Source organism: Passer domesticus, chromosome 4 (assembly GCF_036417665.1).
Source record: "Passer domesticus isolate bPasDom1 chromosome 4, bPasDom1.hap1, whole genome shotgun sequence".
In the NCBI taxonomy this organism is placed as follows: Eukaryota; Metazoa; Chordata; class Aves; order Passeriformes; family Passeridae; genus Passer; species Passer domesticus.
Genome location: NC_087477.1, coordinates 67,293,931 through 67,321,547, shown reverse-complemented (window position 1 = coordinate 67,321,547; position 27,617 = coordinate 67,293,931). Strand labels below are relative to the sequence as shown.

General features: G+C 35.8%; 1 protein-coding gene across 8 annotated transcripts in view; it reads right to left on the bottom strand.

Moving 5' to 3' along the window:
• The window catches only part of KCNIP4 (potassium voltage-gated channel interacting protein 4), a 385,018-nt gene that overhangs the window by 37,964 nt on the left and 319,437 nt on the right, over window positions 1-27,617 (bottom strand). For 7 of the 8 annotated variants that reach the window (XM_064418519.1, XM_064418520.1, XM_064418513.1 and 4 more), the window contains one exon: window positions 3,383-3,507. In XM_064418519.1, coding sequence (XP_064274589.1) covers window positions 3,383-3,507 — 125 coding nt within the window. Of the gene's footprint in view, window positions 1-3,382; window positions 3,508-8,185; window positions 8,288-27,617 lie in introns of all 8 variants that reach the window. The other variant, XM_064418512.1, reaches the window with a different exon arrangement.

The following is a 27,617-nucleotide window of genomic DNA, read 5'->3' as shown; positions in this document are numbered from 1 at the left end:
TCTGTAGACAAAACCTTTTCAATTAGTACTAATGTGCTGTAGGATGCTGCTAATTTCATCTAACAGGACCACAACATCAGCAGAACTACGGTAACTGAAGTTCATGCTTTAATTTATCTTGCTTTATATACTTAAACCATCAAAGAGATAGCAAGACAGGCAAATATCAGGTGAAAAGCATAAAGGACAGAGGTAGTATCTGCACAAGATTTTGATGATATCATGTTAAATATGTGTGCGTGTGTCTTTCATTAAATCTTTTCAGTGGTTTCCTTCTTAGTGGAATGATTAACAGAATATCACAGACTCAGAGAATGGCTGGGGTTGGAAGGGATCTCTGGAGATAACTGGTTGCACATTCCTGCATATGTCCTGAAGAGGATCCCCAGGACCATGTCCAGAAAGCTAAATTTTAGATATCTTCAAGCAGGAAGATGACACAAACCCAGGGAGCAATCTGGGCTGGTGGTCAGTCACCCTCACAATGAAAAAGCGTTTCCTGATGTACAGAGGGAACAGCCTGTGTTTCACTTTGTGCCTGCTGCCTCTGATCCTCGCACTGGGCACTACTGAAAAGAGCCTGGCTCCATCTGTACATCCTCCCTTCAGATATTTATACATGCTGGTAAAATCCCTGCTGAGCTTTCTCTTCTCCATGCTCATCCGTCTCAGCTCTCCCAGCCTTTCCCCACAGGAGAGGTGCTCCAGTCCCTTAGACATCTTTGTAACCATTTGTTGGACTCTCTCCAGTATGTCCAGTATGTTTGGTTTCACTGGAGAGATCAGAACAGGCCGCAGAAATTCAGATGTGGCCCCACCAGTGCTGAGTGAAGGGCTGGTGTGTCCTCCAGGGCTCCCTCCACCTGCTGGAAGTGCCTTATCTAAAGAGAACTGCCTTTTCTGCATAGACAGACACATTTGCTGGCTCACGTGCAACAAAACAAAGTCAGTGTTCAGCTGTGTGGCACCCAGGAGAAGCTGGCACACAAAGCAGATGGGTGAAGCACACAGGCTGGTATGTGTTTGGAAATATTGGCAGGATAGCACTCAGCTGGATGACAATGGAGAAGGCAGGTGGCCTGTGGCAGGCACAGGAGGATGATGGAGCACTCTAAGGGAGGGATGGTCCAAGCACAGACCATGGGAGACACTGCAATACCATTGTGGATCAGTACCCACCAAAGCCACTCAAGATATACTCAATAAAAGGTAGATATGTGACAGGAAAGGTGAACTAATCAGCACAGAGAAGATGCTCAGAGAGCTGAGGCAGACTTGTCCTACCAGTTCTCTGAAGTGATTAGAGAACTGTGATCTAGCACCATATATTGCAGTTAATATGAGAAAGAAAGCAAACCCCAACTCAACAAAAAGTTTTAAATCATCCATTTCTGAAATCTAATGCTTGGACTAAAGAATACTACTTTAAACTGATTTATCTTTATAACAGTCACTAGCCCTGGGCACGCTTTATAGCATTTCAGATCATAATTGATAACTTTGCAATGATATTATACACAAAACCACTGAAGTTCATGCCCATTAACTCTATTTAGTCAAAGATATGTTATACATGCATGTCTTGAATTTTCATGTACTGATAAGGAAATTAAACATATGGATAAAAATTTAGTTTTAAATTTTTATTACCATGTCTTACCATCAACATTCCTTTGATGTAAGTAGGACTTACACCTTGGAACAGAAAAGCATATGAAGAGCTGGAATTCCTCCTTTCAGAAAATGCTAAAAAAAGGTATCAATTAAAATGCTTCCTTATAACCTATTCTCTTTCTCCATACTGCATTTTATGCAAAGAAATATCAAGGTTCTTAGTTTCTGAAACTCTAAAAATAATTATTATTGGAGAAACAGACAGAAGGCTTATTTTATCCACTATACTTTGTACCTTTTTGCCTCAGATAATTAAGGACATTAGATCATGATTTGCACTGCCTGGAGAATATTGTCATTAGCAGGGGAATGTTCTCTGGAACCCTGAGGAAATGAAAAGCTTTTAAGAGCAATCACTGTTAATCACAAACATGCCAACATTATATACTTTCTGGAACTGAGAATGATACAGACAGGACACATTAAGTGACTCTGTCTTGCTTGCATTGTAAGCTTTTGATAAAAATATGTGTTTAAAACATCCCTTTGCATGTCTTGCTTTCCTTACAGAAGGCAGGAGAGCTAAGAACTCTGCAAGACTTACACTTCCTGCCCAAGCTGTTGAAGACATCCTCTCTGATTCCACAATGGAGCTTCATTGTGTTTTTATTAACTCATCTGAGTAGTAAATGCCATTGGCAAGAGTCATCACTTTTCACCCAAAGAGGGTGAAAGAAAAGCTAAACTACAAGGTGATAAATGCAATTAGATTCGTCATCTTAGGAGGAGACATAGCATCTGCACAGTTACAATACTTACAGCTGAAAATATAGATTAACATTAAACACTGATGATTAAAAATCTGCTATTATTAATTTTAATATAATACTTCTTTAATATTTTCTATCCAATGTTAACTGCATTCAATATTCCATATATGTTTTTAATCAGACAAAGGATAGTAAAATAAATAGAGAAAAAAGTATATTTTTAAGAAAACAGAGTTCAGTACTACTGACTAACATCTTTTTAAGTTCTATTTCTTTGCTGTACTAGACATGCATGCCTCACAAGTCAAAGCCAAGTCCAGCACTACAGGGCAGATGTATACACTGGAAAATGAGACAGACTACACCCATGTACTGGGATCCTCATTTGGGATCCCTGCCAAATAAAACACTGGACCTGTCACTATATCACACATTTTCATGAAAAAAAAAATCACAATTATTCCTAGTAAAGGGATCTAAGAAGTTTATAGATTTGTAGAACTAGTGAGAATTGATGAAGTTATCTACAGCTCTTCACCAAATAAAAAAGTCATCTAGTGCAGTTGAAACAAATTACTTCTTGTGACAGCTCCTGTGAATACAAAAATCAAAATCTTTCTGCTTACTGACCAAATTTTTCAGGACTCTTCCATTATTCATTCTTAAACAAACAACCTCAACACAACTTTCAATTTTTCTTTGAACAAAGTCCTACTATGTAAGTTATACTTATTCAACTAAGAATAAGTAACTAACTTTTCCTACTGAGTTGTAATTATTCTCTCCTTGATGCTTTCTATTTGTCTGCATCTTTTGTTCATTAAATTGTTTAATGACTTTATACCAATTATTTCAGAGTGATTGTTTCCTCATCTGATCAGATATGCAGTATTTAGCTACTGAATCTCATGAGCTGCACTGCTAGTCACTCTTACACAGCTAAAACTGCAGTGGTACACCCCATAAAAAGATTACAAATTCAAAAAGGAAGTGCTTACATTCTTGAAACCTCTATATAAGATCTGAAGTTCCTTCTTTGTGAATTTACTCTGTGCTTCCAGCAGTTCAAGAGCTTCAGGTCTATGTCGTACTGTGGCCATTTCCATTTCATCTTCTACAGTGTCTGCAGAGTACAAGAGACAGAGAAGGAAAGCTCAACAAGAAATACAGGAATTAAAAATACCTAACCCTTTCAAAAAGACAGAAGAAAAAAGGAAAGAGGAAAGAGGGAAGGGAGGAAAGGGGAAGGGGAAGGGAGAAAGGGAAAGGGAAAGGGAAAGGGAAAGGGAAAGGGAAAGGGAAAGGGAAAGGGAAAGGGAAAGGGAAAGGGAAAGGGAAAGGGAAAGGGAAAGGGAAAGGGAGGAAGAAAGAAAAGACATTCTCATAAAGACTTCTTTTTGCAGCTTTAATGACAAATTATGAGTCCATTTTGAACTCAGGTAAAGGGTGTCTTATCATCTGCTTCTGTGGCTGCAAAGAATAGCGAACAGCAGTGATGATCCAGTAACCTGCATATTATCTCATGAGTAATAATAGCAATAAATTGGAAAGACATCCTGCAAGAGCATGCATAATACATTCAGCGTGACTTTTCTGTTCATACAACTCTTTGACCAAAGGAAACAACATTATAAAACTTTAGCAACTCCAGAAAACTGAAAATTTTCCTTCAGTTAGATAATGGATGTGAATTGACTGTATCAGGCTGGGATTTTTATTATAAGTCATCTTCTGGAAAATGTGTGAAATTGATGTTGCACATCCAGCAGCAGATCTTACTTTGAGTATCATACAAGTGACCCTTTAGAAGAAATATTATTGAGGGTGAGCAGCCTAAGCGGGGAACATGATAGTTTTAGTGACCTCTTCTTTAGGTAATTAAGAATGTGGATATACACATTGAAGGTTTACAGTTGAGTATAGACTTAAAACAATGAGAATTAGCAATGCATATTTTCCTAGGTAGAGTTTTAAATGTGAAAGTTCAATGAAACAGCTAAAGGAACTTACAATAGAGTGCCAGTCACTTGTGATCAAAAATACAAATGTGCGTGTACATTTCTAAGTACTGACAGTATTAAATGTAACTTATGTAGTACTCCAGATTAGTTTAATGAAATTACTGACTTATTTTGATTTAAGAGTTATAGGAACTATAGAAATATAACAATACAAATGCCTAATTGTCACTTCTACAATGCTGAAGACACATATTTTATTTCTTTAGAATCTGGGACTCTTTATTCTTAGAATAAAGTTTTATTTGCTTCAATATTTATAAACACATAGTATTAGAATACTCGATTAAAGTAGTATTATGCCTACAGTTCCATATATTTTTGTTCTGCTATAATGCAGAAATAATAGCTTTCAGCTGCTTGGGAGAAATTTGGCATCAGAAGATACAGTTCAGCTAAACAAAAAATAAACAACCTTTAAAGAGATATTTAATAATATATAAACTATTTGGAAAAATCTTCATAAAATTTAGGCCTGTGAAAGATATGTTGCTGTTAGCACTTATCTCAGGAGGATGATCTCAGTTTGATCCAGATGATTTATTTTTTTTAACCACAACTCAACACTAGGTACTTAGACTAAATTGGCAAAAAAAATCAACCTGAGAATAAATATTGCTGAAAGCTCACTTGTATTTTACATTTGAATGGTTACATGGGATTTAAATGGGCTTTAGTTTTAGACAGAAAAAGACTTAACTTGAAATGAGTTCTCTAAGCACCCATTTGTAAAACATCTGGCTACCAAGAGAGACATCTACAAGCTTTTCTGGAAGCTAAATGAATACACATAATAAATGTGAGGCTAGAGATAAAGACCAAACAATGTGCTGAGCACAATATTTGGTATATCCTTAGTCATAAACATTTTTATTGCCTTTAAATGATTCAGTGAGCATGTAGAAGACTGCAACAGGCTAATGATAATGAAAAGGTTCAGTACAACATTCTTTACACTCGACTTCTCTAGTAACTTATAGATAGAAGTAATAAAAATGCAAGATCATCATAAACTTCCTTAAAATCAACCAACTGTGATGACTAAAATACTAGAGAATTCATGAGTCATTTGTGGGTTTTAAATTTTTTTCTTCACAGTTCTAGCTACCAGGCTGGAAAAGAAAAATCTATACTTTAGAATATGCAGGAAAGTGTGTGAAAATCAATTTTAGTATTTCTATTTTTATCTATTTCTATTTTTATCTATTTCTAAACAATAATGATTTCTATGACATTAGTTATTGCAGTTCTTTGGTTTAATCAGCCTAGACAAGTTAGGAATATATATTTTTTTATAGAAATGAAATTTCATTTCAACTGAAAACCAGAAACAAGTTCACAATCCCTCATTAATGTACTAAACAAAATATTCTTACTGATTTCATTAATTAGTAGATTTCTTATAGCTAAAGACATTTTTTTGATGTAAATGTCATAGGAGATATGCTTTGAACCTTTCATTACTCATTAAAAAACAAGACGGTAAAAACACTGCAAAAAAGCAAATGTACTATTCAAATAATTCATATCTGTAAGAAATGGTGCACATGCATTTCCCTGCACAAACTTCACATTATAGCCTGCCTAACTAACTATTTAGCCTGTTTTTCTTTTTCAAAGCCATTGAATGTAGTGCTACCCTAGTGTAGTAGCACACGCACATATCTAGGGACATTTAGACTTACTAGACTAGAGCACACAAAGAAGTGTTCTTTTACATGTTTTTTTTTTCAATAGGAATGCTGAAATATGTTCAATACAAATGCTGAAACAAGATTTTACATTTTTAGATAACCTTTGTAAGCACATATAGATAGAAGTGCAGAAGTGCAAATTCAGGCTATGTATATTTCAATAAATTTCTTTTTAAAAAACATTTCTCTGATAATTTCTAAGGAATTCACATCATGTGATTATTATTGCAAGTGGTGCTGTTTTCATTCCTAGGACACCATAATGTTGCTTCTTTCATGCTAGCAGAAATGAAATTGCACATCATGTCAAAATGGAATAATAATAATGTATATCTACAATGATAGTCTTATTCAAGATTTTCACCTGATATAACATTCTTACTAATGTAGTACTTCATTATTGAGGAGATTACAGAGAAAATTATTGAATGCACCTTTTTTACTGCTTGGTTATCAAATAGGAAATATTTAATACTTGTTATAGTTCAACCTCTCTTCTGGTTTATAAAATAATTTCAGTAAGGAAAATATAAGTTTGACATGGTCAAGGTTTCTGAGACTGACTCTAAATATATTTGGTTACCTGTGCACATGAACTTACATAGAAATCCTCAAGGAACTAGGATGTGTCAGTCTCCCAGCAACTTCAAACAAACAGATCAAACTTTCTATTAATTCTGTTCTATTTCCTTATCTATTCCATTCCCCATCACTGGGAGTGTTCAGGTTGGATGGGACTTTGAGCAGCCTGGTCTTGTGCAGGAGGACTCTTCCAACTCAAGCAAACCTGTGCTTCTCTGATTCCTTTTATTGTCTAGGGCTATATTGCTCAGGTCATGCAGCTGAAAGTAACTTATCCAGAAAGAGTTATTAACAAGTGTCCCAACAGTAACAGCAGTTTTTAAGCTACTTTATTTTCAATTAAAACATATCAGCTGAAGACACCATGAAAAAAATAAATCAGTTTACATCCATAAATTTAGCCATTTTCATCTCAAATACTTAAGAGGAAAGCAAGCACCAGAGTTTTCTCTACAGAGGAGCATATGAAAGACAGTGAAGGGGAATAGCATAAAGAAACCCTAGATCTACACCTGTGAAGTCTTGACATTTAGTAGGGATCTGTATTTCTAGTCAAGCTGCCTTTGGTTGTCCTGGATTCACTAGACATGGGGAGCTGCTCTTGAAGGCCTTTTTCACCTGATATTGATTTATATGCTTTCTCAGAAGAGTGTACAGGAAACACACGGACAATTCAACTTCTGGTTTTAGGTGCTCATAATAATGCCTAGAATTCAGTCAAATTAATCTAGATTGAATTGAATCCAGAGAGATATTTTAATCTACTATAGGAGTCAATTTATATAGGAAGACATTATAGTGTTATTACTGCAATTAAACTTTGTCTAGGAATATATATATATATATATATATATATATGTATTGATCTCTCTCTCACTCTGGCTGCCCCTCTATATTTATCAGTTACCTACTCTGGAGAGATTTTATCAAGACATTCAGTATAATATCAGTGTGATTTCCTGTATACCCACATTCACATTCTTTTCAATCTCATTATTTCTTTTTCTCTCAGACACCAACTTTAAGTCCTGTTCCCTAAATAGTTTGAAGTTCTATATTCAAAACCTGCAGGGCCAATCCTTTCCTCCCAGACCAGTTATGATGGTACCCCCTGTGTACTGGATAGCAAGCACACATAGCACACATGATAAAAATGCCAAAAAGTTACCACTTTTAAAATACATGGAGAGCAGGTGTTAAATTTAACCAGGGAATCACCTGTCAACCAACTTGCAGATCATAAGTACCAAGTGATAGTCGTTGGTTATCCCCTCTGCTGCAGTTGCCAAGCTCCTCTGTGGCAGACTGTGGCACTGCTGTCTTGCCATCCTACTCTGCACAGGCAAATCTGTGCATTGCTAGATTTTAAACCTTGATCAACCACATGATTACTTCAGCAGATATCTCGCTTCTCAAATGAGCAGTTAATGAAAGTATAACTTTTGATGCATGCAAACCTAAAAAAAAAAAAAAAGGTCAAATGAAAAAAAAGAAAAATAAAACTTGCTTTGAGTAACAGGAGATGTCGTTTTGGCAGCCGAGCAGGGCAAGAGCTTCATAAGCCGCTCTTTAATGCTGCGTTTGGTACTGTTCTGAGCGTAGAGGAAACCTAAAAAATATATTATCAGGACTGTTAACATAGGCTTGAGAACAATTTCTGTACATGCTGCAGAGTTCATCATTAGGGCAGAATCCTGATGGGAAAAGGCCAAACAGATTGCAGCCACCATGAATTGCAAAGGGCAACCAGAATTTTTGAACAGGACAACAAAATTGTTTTGTCTATGCGTCTTTCCAGCACAGGAGATTTGTTTGTCTGTGTGTATCTCTTGTAATATTCTTATAGCCCACCTTAAATCATCTAACATAGAAGTGTCAGATTATTAATTTTAAACATCACAAGGTAAAAGAATGTGTGTAAAAATTTTAATGTTAAAATATTTTAAAGAATTTTAAGTCTATTTAATTTTGAATTTTAAGATGGAAAACAAAACCAAACCAAAATGAAATCTCAAAGATATCTTTTGTTGTCCTTTCTGGCAGACTTCTAATTCCATGGTTGAGCTTTCCCATATAATGAATTCAGCAATTGTGATAACCAATCTGGTACTTTTGCCTTTTCTGAGTAGTAAAATACCAACCATGATGTGTAGTCAGTCTCCCTTTAGAATTTGGCACTCTACGTATATAAAATATAATTATTATTTTTACTCTAATTTTAAAGACTAATTTGGCTGAATAGCTAATGTTCATGTGCTATAAAGCAGGTGAACAGCATCACCCTTATTTACCATGATGGAAACTGTGTTGGGGTATCTTCCTGTGAGGCCAAACCAACCATCTTATAAAAAATGGGTGATTTGAGCAAGCATTGCTTGGGTGGATGTTTGCTGCAAATAGCAGACTTAACACCTGTAAAACAGCTCAGTACTTGATTTATGTTTCTGGGAGAGGCAGAGCTTAGCTGGGACATTATGAAACTCCTTCATTTTTCATCTCGACTGCGTGCACGTAAACACAAACACTGCTCTATGATGGCTCTTGCCACAAGAGCCAGAGTGCAAAACAGATGGGGCAAGAGATGAAAGACACAATGGACAGGTCCTGTGCTAAGGGCACAGGCACCAGGATAATCTTTGGTTATCCCTCCTGCTGCAATTGCACTGAATCCTGGTGTTAGGGACATGACGTAGAACTGTTCCCAAGCCATCTTAAGTATCTGCTTGTATTTGGGAACAGCAAGCAAAAAGCTTTTAGGATATTAAACTTTGTAAATAAAAGGGAAAAAAAATCAGTTTGTATATGAGTAAAACATTGAAGGAAATGAAAAAGAAATTAGAAAAACCAGAGATGACTCAGCCACAGCCTGAAAAAATCAACCAACTTTCAGCAGACAAATTCTGCCTCTGAGAGAGCAGCAGCTCGGGTGAATACACAAAACAATCCCGTTTCAGCACAAGGTCAGATGGACCTAAATGGCTATCTCAGGGAAGGTCTAAGCCTTTTAATACAAATAATAAGAATGAAAACACTTTTAGCCTGTAGCACCTCACCATCAGCTAAACTCAGAAACATAGTGCAGATAAATGCATAAAATAAAATGTAATCTGGGATCTGATGGGATCTCAAACTTCCTATTTTTAGTTTGAGCACCAAACCTGAGCCTTTAAATGGGTAGCTTGCTGTCTCTGCTGCCACTGTCTGCAGTATCACACCATGCCTCTACTGTATCTACTTGAGCATGAAAGAAATCTTTTTATCGGAAAGATTTTTTTAATTAGGAATTCTTCTAGCACAGACATGATGCAGAAATATCTACATCTATCTTATTTGTTTGAGTGAAGATTTGCAAAATTTACTGTACACTTATATAATTACATAGGTCCACACCTATGTAATTACTGATGCTTTAAAAAATGTAAAGGGATGTATTATTTCTGAATGGTTTGAAGCTAAAAGCCTTGAGTAAATAGATAATTTTGCTACTTTTAACACATAAAAAGCTAATGGAATTCAATGCAAGTCATATGGGCTTTGGAGTAATATGATTAAGGTCAAAACCAATATATATAGGAGAAAGAAATATCAGAGGAGTAACTGAGGAGAACAGTACAGCTCTGTACTCACTTCTGGCAGCTAATTTAAAATTTTGACACTATGGTCAGGGCAGAGGTGAGGTGATTGGTTTATCTTCTCACAGTATGAGAAAACAGCATGGAAGCTTTTCATTCCCAGTGGCTGCAGTTCATTCTACATCTACTGCTGTTATGATCTCCTGAACAATACTGCAACTTTCAATGTGATTTTTCATGAGCTAAAATAAAAAAAATACTTAATACAGAGAAAACATGCTGCATACTGAGCCTATGCTGTGTCAAAAAACTAAAAGTAATCATGTAGATGAAATTATGTTTTGTTAATTTCCGTGAATTCTGTACCTATTTGCCCAGTTTGAAACAGGTTAAGGAAAAATCTTTACTTCTAATATGAACATTAAGAAGTTAGTTAATCTAATAGATTAAAATTATTTACACAATAGGAAACTCTTATTACCAGTCCTTAAAGTGGCTTATCATGAAGAGCTATGAACAACCAGCACACTGATAATGATGGACTGATGCTATTTCCTTCAAACTTCTAGAATAGAATAATAGTAATTCTTAGCCTGAAAACAGATATCCAAGAGAAACTGAATTTTCCACTTTTTTTTTTTTCTCTCAATAATATGTTGACTAGAAATGTCACAGCTCCTATCCCTAACCCAGTAAGGCACAAACTCCTCTGGGCTAGATGTGAAGTTTCTTCAAATTAAGGTTAGTTCACTGGTGCTGCTTGCTTGTGGATTTAATAATCTGTTTCCCTGCAGTGAAAATTAAACTGTGAGACACATTTTTCCCCAGAATTCACTGTGGGAGTGCCCTAGAACTCATCTCTGTATGACGCCACGTGGAATCGTGGGCAATTGTCCCCAGAGGCGCTCACGTTTCACCAACAGTTCTGTAACTGGAGCACGCCTCACATGTCCTCACATCTTGGTAGCCCTGTACTGCTACCTGTGCACAGACATGGGACACACAGCATCCTGTGGGAGTGCCTGCTATTTAGCATGATTTATATCTGTAATTGCAACTGTTCAATTCACCAATGACATCAACTCCTGTGTACAGATACTTAACTAGAGAATTGTAACTTATTAATCGAGGTTTAATATCAAGAGTACAACATGAACATATGGCCAGTGCAATTTTTTTCCCAAATTGCTACTTTTAAAAATTGTACTCAACCAAAAGCATCCAAGTCTTTGTCATATGTGTGACCTAGTCACTTCTTTATCATAGTGTTGACTTCTGGTTATGAAAAAATACAAGAATATATAAATTTTTATAAGCTAAAAGTTATAAGTGATAAATAAATGACTGTATATTTATAATAATTTACATTTACACCTAGACTATCTTAACTCAGTGTATTTGCTTTTTTCAGACAAATTACTCCTGCTTTAGAAAGACAGTACATATTACATATTGCCCTGTTGTTACAGAGACAGGTCTGACTACCCCAGGAAAGACCATCTCAAAAGAAGTTTTCAGAGGCAAAATATCTCCTTTCTAAGTGTGTTCGGTGTCTTTGAAAACTCTTTGTAGTCAGCATGAAAGCAGGGGCAGGTAGGCCACTTTTTGCTGCAGTGGCAGATAAATCAGAATGTCTATCTCAAGCACCCACTAAGTGCACAAGATAGACCTTGCTGTGGCTGCCCTTGCCCCCAAAGCCATGCTCACCTTTCCTGCCCACATCAAATACTCTCTGTTCAGGAAGTACCCACCTGCTTCATTGTTGCCTTTTTGTAATGGGCTTTAGGTGATAAATATACACAGAAGGCAAAGTAATCTGAGTCCCTAAAAGCTTTTGAGGCTGGTCATCATCCTATTTAGGAGGATGTTTCTAGTTCAAAAACCAGAAACAATTCTTCCAACAATTTCCTCCTTGACTGTTAGTGAAGGTCAAAAATCACATGTAAACTACCTCTTTTTTTCCCCCATTCTTTTTTTCTTAATGCTTTTTTATTTTTGTTAATTTTTTTCTTTCTCAAAGTCTCCCTCTTATGTTTGGCAAAGTCAGTGAGGTTAGCTCACACTGTTTAAATCTAACTCTGCTTTTTAGGCAGCAGCATTTACAATCCATGGGCCACCTCCAATGCCTTAACAGTACAGCTAAGGTCCTAGTAGAGCTGGAATTTGGATTTTGTTCACCTACAGGATTTTATGTCTTTCTATAAAAAAATGGGAAAAAAATTCTCTTTTATATTAGTTCCGGATGTGATATTTTTGGAAGAGATTTAGCATAAGATCTGAAATCTAGCCTGGACAGATAACTTTTTTAAATACAAAATTTGGAGACAAACGTGACTGAAAGGGAAATGCATTAAGTGGTTTCTTGACATGATGATTTACGCTTAATTTCAGCTGTATGGTGGAATTTCTCTCAGGGCCTTAAAGGCTGGCAGCCCCACTAAACTGTAAATGGTTCATCACAGATGGAGTGACAGGGGAGACAAAATGAAGTGCAGATTTCATATTCATAGTTCAGGACTTGTGGAAGAGAGACAAATCAGGGTACATGTGCCTTCTGTGTAGTGAGCCTGGGAATGGAATGAAATTATGTACAACATAAATATTTATAAGTCTCAGCCTCAGTTCTTTGGAAGCACCTGCCAAGGAGCTGTGTGAGTTGTCAGTAGGCTACGTGGTAGATCATCAGCATTCTTTGTCAAGCCAGGAAACCATTCCTGACAATCTCATTTGTCTGTACACATGCATTTTATTGATTCTTCCTCGACTGACCCTAGCTTCCTGTTTTTCATTGCAATATACACCTGTCAACTTCATTGACTACTAAAACCCCATAGGTCACATCAGATCACCCATGAAGGTACTGAGTTAAAAAATGGATTGCAGAACTTTAGGGAATGTCTTGGAACTCTAATTTAAAAGTCAGATTGCTCTCATTCACGTTAAATTCTCTTGTACATACTCTTATAAATCAGTCTCAATGGCAGATGCAGATTAGGAACTGATAGTTACATTTCTCTACCAATAAATTAGAGATCAGAGCCAATTGGGAAGTCTGGAGGCAAGAGGATTTGATTGAAAATGAAGGGCAAAGAACCAGTGATCTTGTCAAAACCAGTAACTACAGTTTGGCATTTGTAGGATTGTCAAAGGAAAAAGGATGAAAGAAGAGAGGATTAAGTAGTTTCACTGGAGAGAAGAAATAGAGTAGATAAGCATCAAAGCATCAAAGTGATAAAGCAGAGAAGTGGTTATACTTTTCTCCTGACAGTCTTCATTAAATTTCCTAACTACAGCTTTATCATTCCAACCATGCCTTTCCATGATATATCTGCAGTTTTCCAGTCTGAAAAACTGCTTATGTTTTGAACAGTTTCTATACAAATGTTCAATGTAAACACTATCTAAAACTGTTATAAACATCTCCAGGTGCATAAACACTGAAAATTGCAGGGGGTTTCTTCAGTGCAATACTTGAAAATGTACAAGTATGTCAAGATTACTTAATTAATTTAATACTACTTAGCACATTTGCACACACATTCTCTGTGTGTGAAACTAAGCTGGGCCCCTATGACAAGAAACATATTTCTATCAGATCTCTTGTTTTCTTTAGAAAAATCTCACTTGAAGTGGACCATGTGAGCACATGAAAAAATGCACAATAAATCAGATTTATTGCTGCACTGAACTGTGCAGTTTCCTTCCTTCCCCCTCCCCCCTTTTTGTTATTTATTAGAAGTTTATATCTATCTGTAATGCATACAAATGCTCACAGAACAACTTACATCAACAGCAAGTTGCTTATCTTGTGGGGGTCTAGAAGACAGATTAGGAAGAGGTTTTTAAGACAGATGAGAGATCATTCTCTCTGTCTCTTCACAAACAATTTGGTGCCAAGTAAATAGCAAGTGATGCTGAGAAACAGCAAGTGATGCTGATGCATTGCAGATTGCTTCTGGATACAAAGAGTGAAGAAGGTGGAAATTTGAGTAACAGTGAATTGGGCCCCAGCACTGGGCAGACACTTCTGGACACCTCTGTGGTGGTGCCCCTGGCCAGCAAAGAGCCTGAAGGCTGACACCAGAGATGGCACAGTGGGGGCAGTGAAAGGCTCCTCCAAGCATTTAGCAGGTCACAAAGAGCAGCAGAGACCCATAAAGAAAAGCTGTTCAAGAAACTGAATTTCTACTAATTACTAGATTGAGTTTATCTGGTTTAGTGGAGATTCATTGAGTTTTGCAGTGGAGAAAAACTAATTGATGCTTCAACTGAAATGAAGGATCTGTTCTAACCTGGAGGCTAAAAACCAGTGGCACAGTGGCTGTGCTGTGAAATATGAAAGCAAAAAAGCAAAAACACCACTGTAAGAAGACTAGAGAAAGCAACTGAAAAAAAAAATTAGTCTACCAAAAGTGAGTGAGAGAAATCAAATGGATTATATGAGATGAGCTGGAATGAAGGAGTTCAGTAGAGAAAGGAGAAAAATAAAAGAGATCCAAAATGCTTAAGAGGAGTTAACAATTTGAATTAAAAAGTAAAGAAATTTTAATGAAAAAGAAAGAGACTTTTCAAATATTCATTACCTCCAAATTTAGCTTCTTATCTAAACTGTGTCAATGTGAACATGTTCTATGCTGGACTCAGGCACTCACATTTGCCAAAGGACAGCAGCTGGAGTCAGAGCAGGGGCATGGGTGTCCCTGGTCTCTGGCTGGAGCCAGTGGGGTCTCTGTGCCACCCTCTGCAGTGGGTGGGAGTCCCAGCCACTGTGCAGGGTGCATGTCCTGAGAAACACCCACAGCAGGCTCCAGGGTGAGTGACAGGCTCAGTGCCAGTGGCTGCAGCAGACCCCAGGTGTCTGGTACCACCTGCAGGGGGGAGAAGCATCTGTGTCTCCTCCAAACCACGCGTGTGGAGTGTGTTGTAACATCCCTTAACAAGCACATCAGTATTTTATGAAGAGAAGTCTTTTCATACTCATTAGGAAAGTTAAAGACCAAAGAGAGATACTTTTAATGAATAATTTGAGGAGGATACTTTCATAGTGTTCACACTATTATCTAATTAAGATGAGTGGAAATAATTAACCTGCAGTGCTCCAGGCAGTCATTGTAATGTGCTTTTTAAATGTTTTGTAGGAATTTAGAGAGAACTGCCACAAAATGGTGAAATTAAACCACCACATGCTTTTCAATTCTGCTGAACTAGTCAGTGAGTCAGCTATCACCTAGGTCAGTCAGGAATAGGTAATTTCCAAGCCTGCTCTCAAAGTCAACAGCACATTTTCCATAGAGTTTTGCAGGATTTCTCTGGAGCTTAAATTTTATATTCCATGCTCGAATTGCTAACATTTTTCTGCAAATTTTGTGGTTTGGGTAAAGCTGATTTTGGTTGGGGCTGATGGTGACATCACACTACCTTTTTGCACAGAAGACACCTCACCTTTCTGACATACTAAGTGTTTTCAGTTGCTAAGCTGCCAGTCCTAAGGTAAAGTGCTCCACTTTAAAAAATTAAAAAATTACCTTTTTGACTAAGACAAAAGAAGGGCAGAAAAAAGTAATGAAGATGTTACTTTTCACTTTTGCAAAAAAATCTAGAAAACAGAAACTGTGCTGTTCATTAAATGCTTCATTAACAATACTATAAAGAAGAAATAGAAGAAATTGATATCACTCCTTCCTCTTCAGCAACTAGCCTTAAAACCAAGTGCAACATAATATTTACATTTACATTTCCTTTGTACAGAGGTGATTTACTATAAATTATTTGATGTAGTTAGATGCAGTACACCCTAATAGCAACAAAGTAAGTGCAATGTTTTATTTCAAAATTTTTCTGGTTTCCTTAAGAGTCATGTAGCTAGTTTTGTAGTTTTTACAACTGTGTGTACAGCTCCATCCTGAAAACCTCTTCTAGGCACACAACAGGTGACAGTCTAAGTTGGTTAGAGTGTGGTGCTAATAACACCAAGGTCGTGGGTTCTTTGAATCTGTAATTAAAAACAACTGGCATGTGAGCATGATGGATTTTACTAAGACAGATTTTCAATCAGACTGGCTAGAAGTGAAAAATAAATTCTTGTCAATCCCATCCCATAAGGACCATTGTGTAATTTCCTATAAAATGCAGAACTTCTAGTCAATCTTCTCATCTATCTTGAACTACAGTTACGTTTGGAGACTATAATTAATTTCAGAGAGGCTGAAGAATTAATGGTCTGGAGAGCAGTGATCGTATACTGTAACTTTTTTGCTAGAGTTCTAAAAGTATTAATTAAAGTCTCTTTGTAGCAACAGAATATTTGTGGTGAATATAAGAATATAACTGACAGCAATTCCATGTGCTGTTTAAAGTTTCATAAGAATCAGGAGTCATGTATTTGCTGATATACACTATGATGCTTTATATATTATATATTATTATTTGCACCACTTTGATATAATGTTTAAATAAATTAAAAAAAAAAAAAACCATATTTTTTTCCTCTTAGGAAAAATAAGTCTTTGACTCAATGGCAGACTAAAATGAATCCCTGCCTGAGGGTCCCTAACTGGTCCTCTTTCCCTTTACACTGTTTCCCATGACAGTTTAAGAACAGCCCTTTCCTTTTCAAAACTGGTTTTATTTTCTAATGCAGCAGAGAGTACATCTCTGAAACTAATTCTTTCTAAATGCCTGGAGTAGTGATGTATTTGGGTGGGATTGAGAGCAAATGCTTAACCTGGGCAAGTGTGAGCCTACTTTGCTGTCAAGTTCACATAACGCTGACGTGATCTTTTTTGCTGTATCACATGGCTGGAGAGAAGGTGCAGTTTTAGTGGAAAAAGAGAAAAAAATGTTTTCCTGCTACTTCTTGCAAAAGAGAGAAGTTGGGGCATTCCAAAATACTTTCTGAGATTAGAAATTACATTTATTGTCCTCTTTATTCAAGAATATTTTGAAAGGAATTTATTCTATTTCAGCAGGATACTGTGTATAGCAAAACCATGAACAGATTAACTAGCAACAGCCTGAAAAATGTTAGGTGATTATAAACTATCATAACAATGAGATTTATCTAATATGTGAAATATACAAAAAAAAATCTATTTTTTTTTGTTTTTCTATGAATCACAGATCATTATGAGAACAGTTGGAGAAAAGGTCTTTGGATTTCACCAGTCAAAAATCCTAATAAAATTAGTTCCTTGAACAAGGAAATATGAAATCTGGCTTAAAAAAGAACTTAAAAAATTTTGCAAAAAACATTAGGAGAAAAGTTTCAACTGAGATTTTCCATCCTAAATGCTTTGCTAACTATTGCAAAGGACATAACGAAGGACTAACACTGAAAGATAAAATAAACACCACTAACTGAGCAAGAGTTTAAACTTTCAGGTTTTGCACAGCTCTTTAAAGATGTTCTTCTCTATGAACCAACAATTGCATGCACAGGTACACACACAAACACTGACTGCAGCATGCTAATGATGATAGCAAGTCTTCCCTGTGGCAATTCAGAACACAAGATGAAAGAAATAAAGTGCTGCAGCAAGTGGGATCTGGTTACTTCCTCCTGACTTTGTAACCATTAAAACATGCAGTTTCCTGTGGTTGAAGTGTTTTTAAGTTGGTAGTGCTCCATTTCTTCTCTTTTGCCTGCAGCTTCAATTTCTCCATATAAACTTCATAATTTAGTTCTCATTCGTTGTGTATTAATTACATTCCTATTTCTAGTATCTCCTGCACTCTGTTTAAAATCTGCTACTAAGATAATATTCCTGCCTTGACACAAATGTTTCATTCTGACATGGAGTTAGTGCTTGCTGCTCTGTAAAATGGATAGACGTCTCTTCTAAACTTGTCCCTCCACATTGTTCCTCCAGCAGTAATACTCCTTTCTCATCTTGAGGAAACTGTCCATACTTTAAATATATGTAATTCATTTAGAGTAGTTACCTTAATATAAGGTTGGCATCTTTGTTTTTTTCTGTTAGTGATTTCAGCTTTTCATCACCCAATTCTCTGAATTTCTATCTAAGACTTTCAGAATTCCTATTCATATCTGTGCATGCATAAGAAAATTAAAACTGGACCATGTTCTTCTTTTTCCTATCCCTTTAAACTCTTCTGTTTGTGCACTGAGCTACAACTAGATCAAATTTTCAGAGAAAAGTAAAGAACTGTGAATGACATTAATAAGGGCATTTAGGGAATGCTTTCATTTGTATTTTACTTGTATTATATTTCTGCTTTATCAATGAGTCCTTATCTATCTACTCGTCACTTAGGTCCTACTATGTGTGGGAGGACAAGAAATATTCACATGAGAGTTAATGTAGTAAATCCAAGCTCACTCTGATCCTTAGGCAATAATCTCATACAGGATGATTATAAATTACAGTATTTTTCAAAAGCTTAAAACAATCACTAGCAAGAACAAAAGCAAGACCAGTGGCAGCTACTGAACAGGAAGAAGTGCTTGATTTTAACTTAAGGCGAAGAGCCTTTGCAGTGCTCTATCATGAGCTGCATGAAGAAAATTCTTACATTGAGACTGACAAAACTTTCAACTGTGCAGGAAGAACAAGTGCTGGGACCCCAGCTCTTATGGACCTAATTCTTTGAGTCAGTTATTTCCAAGCAAGACATACTTTGATGATCCTTGTGGGTCCTTTCCAACTCAGGATATTTTATGATTCAGCTTGTTGAAGAGGATTCTGTATCTCATTTTTCTCTTGCTTACTTGGTGTCAATCAGAAAGAAATATATCTAACTTTTGAACATGAGAGATCCTGGTGTAAGTCAGCTGTGACTTATGCACTATACATAAAATCCCTATATCTTTTTCCCATTCCTAAATACTTTTTTAATTAGTGTTCAAAATTTTCAGCTTAACCAGTGTTAAGCTGAAATGACAACATGTGTCAACTTGTGGTAAAAGGAGTGACCGAAAGAACATCAATTGATGAGTCAGTAACTGTGGGAGAAAGAATAAGTAGGAAGTCCACTGAGTGCTGCAAGGCTGCCATAGAGGAACAAGGGGAGGCAAACTTCCAGCAGAGAAACCACTTGCCTAAAGGTCCTATCATGAATTAAAAAAAAAATATTTTGCAAAGTCCCTTTAGAGAAAGGGTTATTGATTTGGAAGTTCTGCCAGGGCAACTCTGTTCAGTTCAGAGATTCCCCAGAGATCCTGACAAACCATACTCTTGCCATGCTAGAATAAATTGCCCTGCTGGATACTGGTTTTTATCAGACCTAAAAGCACACAAATCCACTTGCTATATTTTTTACAAAAGGCTCTGATATGTGGTTGGGTTTTTTATTTAGTTTTCCACACCACTTCAAATCTTGACTGCAATTAAATAAAACATTTTGGACGTTTTTATTATTATAGTTTGACAATTGTCCTCAAGCTGCTCTCTTGTCTTCCAATAGCCCATCCACACATAGATACTGACCATCTTGGGAATCTGAAACTGCTTCCCAGAATAAACTGAAATTCCTTTTTAGTTTCTTAAGACTTTAAATTATTTCTTTCCCAGTGTGTTCACAAAGAAGCTTTGTTTTAGAGAAATAATTTCAGATTATTTCTTCAGAATCCTTAAAACATATCACTTCAGATTAATTGCCACAGTGAATTCCTTAAAGTGTGAAATATGGAGACTTCACAATAAGTTCCAGACAATGTAAACAAGACAAAAACAAAAAAGGAGAGAAACAACAACATTCATTATGGATTCTTGCATGTACATGTACAAACCCATACAGCGCAGCTGTCTAATGTCAGTGAACAGAGACAGGAGCCTTGCTGTCTAAAATGATATCTGCAAAATTTAATGGTATTTGTTGTTCAGTTTAAAATCAGAGATATAACCATATTCATATACAGATAAATATACATATATACAATTATATAAATTCTCAGAAAAAATATGTCATACTGAGTAAAAATCTGGAATGACTACATATATTTTTAGATTTTCATGCAGTGAAAAGTGCATTACTTCTGAGAAGATTCCTCAATGCCGAACAGCTAAGTGGTGAAAATCTATGGGACAAAGATATGAGCAGCAGTAAGCTGTTCAATTTTCAGTCCTTTCTGCTTGTGGAATTTAACTTCAAGGAATATCTGAATATAGAAAAGCCCATAAGCACTGAACAGTCCAAACACAAATCAGTAACAGAGTGTCTCAAGGTGTTCCATTTATTGACCCAATGCAGAAGCTGATAAATTAATAGATATTGTTGATCTATTTAAATGAAGTAAAAGAGATGAGAAGAGGATTTTAGAAATGAGCTAAAATAAGAAGCAATGACTTGGTAAACCAGAGTTCAGGAAATGAGCTATGAATAGAGTATGTTGCTTGTAAAAATTTACAGAAAGAGCTTTGGAAGAGAAACACTAGAACTAGTATCAATTATTAAGGACTGGGAAGCAGAATTAAAACAATAACAGAGTGCAGAGACATTCGCATAGAAAGTACCTTTCCATTTCTAATCTTGAACACATATTGACAAAATTATATGTTTCTAAATTTTTAATACAGAGCACTACCAACACTTACAGGAAGACCAACAATTCTCACTTTATCTAATAGGAATTAAGAATAATGAAAGCAATTTGGTGAAAGAAGAAGTAGGAAGGGAGGGACCCTTTTTAAATACCTTCTGAAAAACCCATGTACATCCAATTAATGTAATTTCATTTACAGACACTAAGAATTTTAAAAAGAAATCCATAATTAATCAGAAATTCTTCCCACCAATTTAGAATAATATGAGCTACAAAGGAAAATCCCAATTATGGCATTTTTTGCAAAAGTTTCTGTCTCTTTTGGGAACAGGCTTCAAGAGAACAGCTTCTCTAGGCTGGATTTATATACTTTTAAAGAAAAGTACCCACCTGAGTATTTCTTTTTAAAAGAAAAAAATTATATTAGGTATTAAAAAAAATTATAACAGGCACAAAAACACAAGCTCATATTTTCTAAAAAATGCCTAACTCAACAAAGGTCTGCTATGAGATACAAAACAAAATGTTGTTTGCCTATAGAATTAGGACACTGGGATACAGAAAAGAAATAGATTTCTTTAAAAAGGAACAGTAATAATAAGTATTTAATGGTAATTTGTGTTACTTACATGCAGATTTTCTTATTAAGGAATCACATGTGTCTACTAGTTTTAGCATCCACAGAATTTAGGGGAAAAACCCAATAAAAGCAGTAATAAAACTGACAGAATAAACATACTGAAAGAGAAGTAAAATATTTTGAATAAAACAAGCTGATCTTTTTATATAAAATAGAAATTTTAAATTGATGCTGTTAAACATAGGCTGTTACACCAGGAATGTTTGCATGAAAGCCTTATCCTGTAAATAGGACAGGAATCTCTCAGAAAATGCCTGTTTAGGTGACCTGTGCCACAAAGAGATTTATTAGGCAGCTCAGAAGAGTAGAGCAGCACTCTCACTCTTTGTTTTCTTACAGATCACTTAGGCTTGGGGAAAAAGATTTGGGGGAATTGTCATTTTGCACAATCAAACTGATATGAGTGGCTGCACTCCACTAGACAGTGACACAGAGGTTTGTACCATTCTGTCTGCAATTACCTGCAAAGAAAATCTGTGCTCTGAAACTTCAGGAAATTACTGATGTTCAGGAAGAGGACCAGCGGGAAGATTTTTCTTTGAGATCCCTACTCCTAATAAAAGTCCTTGGACAGACAGAAAAAAAGACACCTAATCATCATCAACAATATTTTTGGTGACTGTTTGGAATAAATGATTAATGATGGCTATATTAGTGCCAGCTAATTAAGCTTAAAAAACTCCCAACGTAGGTGTTTGGTATTGTTTTTGTTTTAGCAATGAAACAATTTTTTTCAAAGTGTAAGTTCTATTCATAATTAATCATTTTTAGAAGATCTTTAGACTATTTAATACTATTTTTGCAATCTATAGAACTTTTATTTTTGCTATCTAAATGAAAAAAAAAAGAGGCAACAGGGCAAAGAATATTAAGAAAGCAACCTGATGACCCATTGTTCAGTGTCTCAGAATCAATAAGCAATTTACTACAGCACGCTGTTACAGTATAGCTTAATGTGTTCTTGAGATCAAACCTGGCTATTTTTCAGGGTGCAATATACTGCAAATTAGCATCTGCCATTTTCCTTCTCTCCTTGAGTAGCCAGTGACACAACCATTATGGCACTTAATTCAGAAATAAAACCTCATTACTCAACAAATATATATAACTTTAGACATGTGAACAAAACACTGTTGAAACTGTTTATATTAGTGTGGTTTATTTTTGAGACTGAATTAATAGATGTGAGGGGACAATAACCACCCCAGAGTGAAAAATGTCTGTAAAAAAGCAGTGGATAACAATCTCTCCTGCTGGCAAAGCTGTAGCCAGAAGTGATTGAGCCTTTAGGGTCCTGCTGATATTGGGATTATTACAGGTTCTTTTGTCAGACAGGACCACTGCCTGATAAACTTAAAATAGATATGTGCTAATTTCTTTATTAAAAGAGTTGTCAAATATTATAACAGGTTTCCCAGGGAAGTGGTGCAGTCACCATCCCTGGAGGGATTTAAGACATGCAAACGTGGCTCTCAGTTTAATGCTGGGCTTAGCAGTGCTGGTTGGACTCAATGTTTTTGGAGCAGTTCTATGATTTCATTAGCAGATAGAAAACACTTGTACTAAAGTCAACAAGTGTATATTTATATAAAGAAAATTAATTTCTAGGTTCTCCTCTGTTCTGAATCAACCATTTTTTGAAACCACCCTGTTCAAAAGAATTTTTAGCTTATAATTCTGACTGCGGGGCAGCAAAGAAAGAAAACTTTTTTTTAAATGAAACCATTTTTACTGGTGTATTTCTAAGTTGGAATGCAATTATTCTATGTGTGATTTTTATGCATATATTTTTATTTTTTTTAAATATTCACCTGGTGAATTAATTTATACAGATTTTGTAAAATAATTATTTATTGTAGTTGCTAAACATTCCTCGTACAAATTTGTGTAACTAAAATATATCCTATCATTTGGCATTTGCTATTTTTGTCTCACCTTCTCAGACAATGTTGCTATTAACAAGATGTTGCATCACTTGCATTAAAACCTTTCCTAAAATGTGTTTAGGATATAATATACACTAAGGAAATTCATAACAATAGTAAAAAATGTAATTTTATTTCCTCAAATTCATAGTTCATATCTTTTAGACTGTGAGCTTTTTCAGAGTGGCAAGAACTTTACCATTTCACTTATATGCTGCAGGGATCATTACAGCTGAATTAATGAAATTCTTAGAACTGCTTAATTAAAATTGTCTTCACTGCACAGTGTGTGTCTAAAAGGGCTCCACTGCATTCTTTAAGAGGTGGTTTCAACTGAAAATACTGTATTTCAAAATAATGTTAGTAATTATTTCAAAATAATAAGGTGAGAAAAAATTATGCACAAGCTTATCTTAGAGATGGAGATTCCTCTTGGAAGGCACATTTACAACTTGCTACAACAGAAGCACAAGTCTAATACAATCTTCTGAAATATTGTTAGGATTTGTTGAAATCACTCATAGTGTGAAGTCTGTAGCAATGCTCTGACCTTAATGAAGATCCATTCAAGAATAAATCAAAACCTGCAAGTAGCACACACGGCTCCTTCCCTTACCATGTTGTGTCACAAACAAAAGCAGTAATTACAGGAGCATAAAGCCAACAGCAGCAACAGCAGAAAATGAATGATTGAATGAATGAATGAATGAATGAATGAATGAATGAATGAATGAATGAATGAATGAATGAATGAAGAAGGAAAGAATTTGGCAGTCGCTTCCACTATGAAAAATATACATCAAAATATTGCTAGCATTTCTCTTTAGCTAAAAGTTGCTCTTTAGCATTATGGTCCTTCAGAGCACATTCACACTCTTCGCAAACCCAGCACAAGATTCTTCGCCAGGTTGTGGTGATTCTACTCAATCAAAAGAGCTAGACCATCCTAGGACACTTCTGGATAAATTTGTTTGAAAAGTTTTGACAGAAGTGGACACAGGATAGATAGAAAGTAAGGGAGCAGCAGCCCTGTGCCTTCATGGATGAAAAAAAAATCAGTTCTGAATTAAACCTTAAGAGGAGAATCATTGCTCTGTACATAAGAATTATTTAACTGAAGAATGTTTCAACTGATTTAATGAAATTATCAATATAATCATGTTTAAAAAACTCAAAGATGATGTGTGTATATATGCTAAAAGCAATGCCAAATATTACCCAGACCACTCATGATAAACTCAGTGAAAATTATGTCAAGGATGGGGAGAATGAGATCATACTTTCTTCTTGAAGAAGTAAACAAATATTTGAATTTTATAAATTCAATCTCATACAAGGTAGAAATATTGTCTTGCTGGGTTGGGGGCAGAATGCACATTGCCTTTCAGGATTAAAATCTGGGTTGGTAATGAGATCTCACCTTCCTTTTGACCTTAAAAATGGAAAGACATCAGGAAATATATTTTGGAAATTTAGGCCAGTTAGCCATGTTATTCTCTAGCCTCTTCCTTCTCAACTGAGCATTACTATTTATCTATCCATATTTCTTCAGAAAGATATTGAAATCTGCTGCCACAGATTCTGGTCTTATTGAAATGTTCTTTACTGTATGTACTGATAGTTCCTTCCAGATAGCAAATCCAGGGGAATATTTGTTGAGGTATGTGGAAAGTTATCCTGGTCCTCTTTTATTGCTGGCTATTTGGAATACACACTGTGTTTTGAGAACAGAGACATTCCCAGTCTAAATCTCCCCTATGAAAGCTGCAGTCCAATAATCAAAACCACCTGCAGCTGTGTTTTTTTCAGTAACATGACTGTGCATAAAGAAACACAGCAAGAAAATATTTTACCATTTTTCCCCTTTATTGCAACCAAAAGAAAGAGAAAGAACCTACATGCCATATAAACATATTAGAAGTACTGGCCTGCTTGAAATTGAAAGGCTCATGTAATCCTGGAAGATCCTCCATGCTTACCTGAAACAGCTTCTTTCCACAGTCAGAATACCAAATTAGTCTAAATTATTTCATTAAAAATATCAAAATGGGACTCTGATAGACTTTGAACCCTCCATAGAAAAAATTTGCCTTTCAGATTGCTCCTGGGTGTTTTCCATTATATTTCTTTCTGTACTCCAATAAGAATCACACTAATGATCTGAAATGAAAATTCGCCCCAGGGAACATCTGATTAAAATGTCAAATATTGAGGAACAATGATTCATCAGCAATCATAAATTTATAATACTGATGGCAGATGAAATTGTATCATTTTCCAGCAAGCAATATAGTCTCCAAGAACAGGTGGATTTGAAGCCAGTGCTAAGATTGAATTATGTAGACAGAAACGATGTGGAAGAGCACGTGGAAGTGACCTTTGTTCTGCTTGACTAGCACATCCTGTTACACATAAAGGTTCATGGAGAATGAGTCATCTTCACTGACTTAGTACATTAGCATCACCTGGGTATCACTATTACATACCCTTGTCTGTGTAACAGAAATGACTGAAATCACTCTTAACTATTAGAAGTTACATAAAAATGTGCAGGTGCTGGGCAGATATGAACTACTGCAGTTACAATGGAATTATTAAGGCTATGCTAGTTTGGATTTGGTTCCTAAAATGCAGTTACATTAGAGAATTGAAACTGTTTTATAGTATGCTTGAGCAGTGGATAAAAAAGGAAGCAAAAAGAGCATTCCAAGATGCATAAAATAACATTTTCATTGTGGACATTTTGCTTTAGCTGTTCAAACATGATAGCCAGAAAGATAGTTTTGCAAGTCATTTAATACCACTCATATGATAAATAATTTGCATATTTTTTTTTGCAAATAGTAATGCAGGCATTTGTTTTAGCACTTCTGCTGAAAAATGTTGATGAAGAAAGACTCAAAAAAAAAAAAAAAAGAAAAGCCAAATATTCATTATGTGTCATTAATATTGTAAACACTTCTGATATGAGTTTATCGATGATATCCAAAAAAGGGGGGGGAAATTAAAACTTTCTATATGGTATAAATGACTGATCTTGGTATGATTAAAAGGCTTTTCTGGCCAAAATCTACTTGTGAAAAATCACATCCTAACACCTGCAAGTTACATGAAACAACCTCACAGATCGTAAGATCAAAATAACTGTTCTAAGGAAAGCTTTGGGAAGAACTGCAAGCACACTGGAGACAGGATTAGAATTCAAAGAGATTTTGACAAGCTAGAAAAAAAATAAAATTCAGTTGAGACAAGAGGGAAGTGCTCCCTGAACTAAGAATGACTTGGCAAAATTAGTAAATCTTCAAGTATGGCTTTAGAGCAGTGCCAGGGAACAGTTTTTCAAGGACACAGACCTTTAGAAGTGAGTTCACAATGAACATCAGGAGCGAAATGGCCGCTGATAGAAGGACCTTGGAAAAACAGGGGTTTTTTTCCTCCAAAGAGGACTGAAGGGAAACAATATAACAATCTTCACTCAGTGCAAATTTGCCACAAAACCCAGATGCATATTCTAATGCCTCTTGGGTCACAACAGCATGTAATAATCTTAAATTTCAGAAAAGATATATAGTAAGGGTTGGGATTTTTTACATCATTATATTATAAGAAATCAGATTTCTTAGGCATATTGTGGACTCAACATTGCTTTAGTTGTTCCAAAACTTTTGTCAGAAATGGCTAACTCCTTAGACTAGGCAACAGAATAAATGACCACCTGACAGCATCACCACCTCTACTTCTATGACAAGTGACAATTCCGTATGGAGAGCAAATGAGCCCCATAAATTATAAATCCCTTTCCTTCTCTAAGTACAGCCTATCAAGGAGCTTCTGTTTGCTCAAGTGTGACTTCCATTATATCTTTGAGGCAGGACTTGTGCCTCTATCTGAGTCTATGTTAGCATAGCTGCTGATTAAGGCTGACCACTAACATACCACTAACCCTGGTTCAGAAGGGGCTGGGACAGTGCTGTGAGTGAGCTCCCAGCAAAACACATACACAAGTTCCTTAGAATGGGCTCTTTCCATCTTCTCCACCCTCACATACTGGGATAATAGATGGTTTTTGCTGTTTAGTATTCCATTAAGGCTGTAATTAGTAAATATTTATCAATAATATTTTATTGAGTGCATTAAGGAATATAATATCATCTAGCATAAGTTTAAAGAAGATACCAAAGTTTCTAATTTTACAAAACCACACAATTACGAACCATGTCAATCTCTACCTACATCAGGTAATTTGTTATTTAACCCAAATCTAACACTTCCTTAAAAATCCTGTTCTTAAAAGCTGTCTG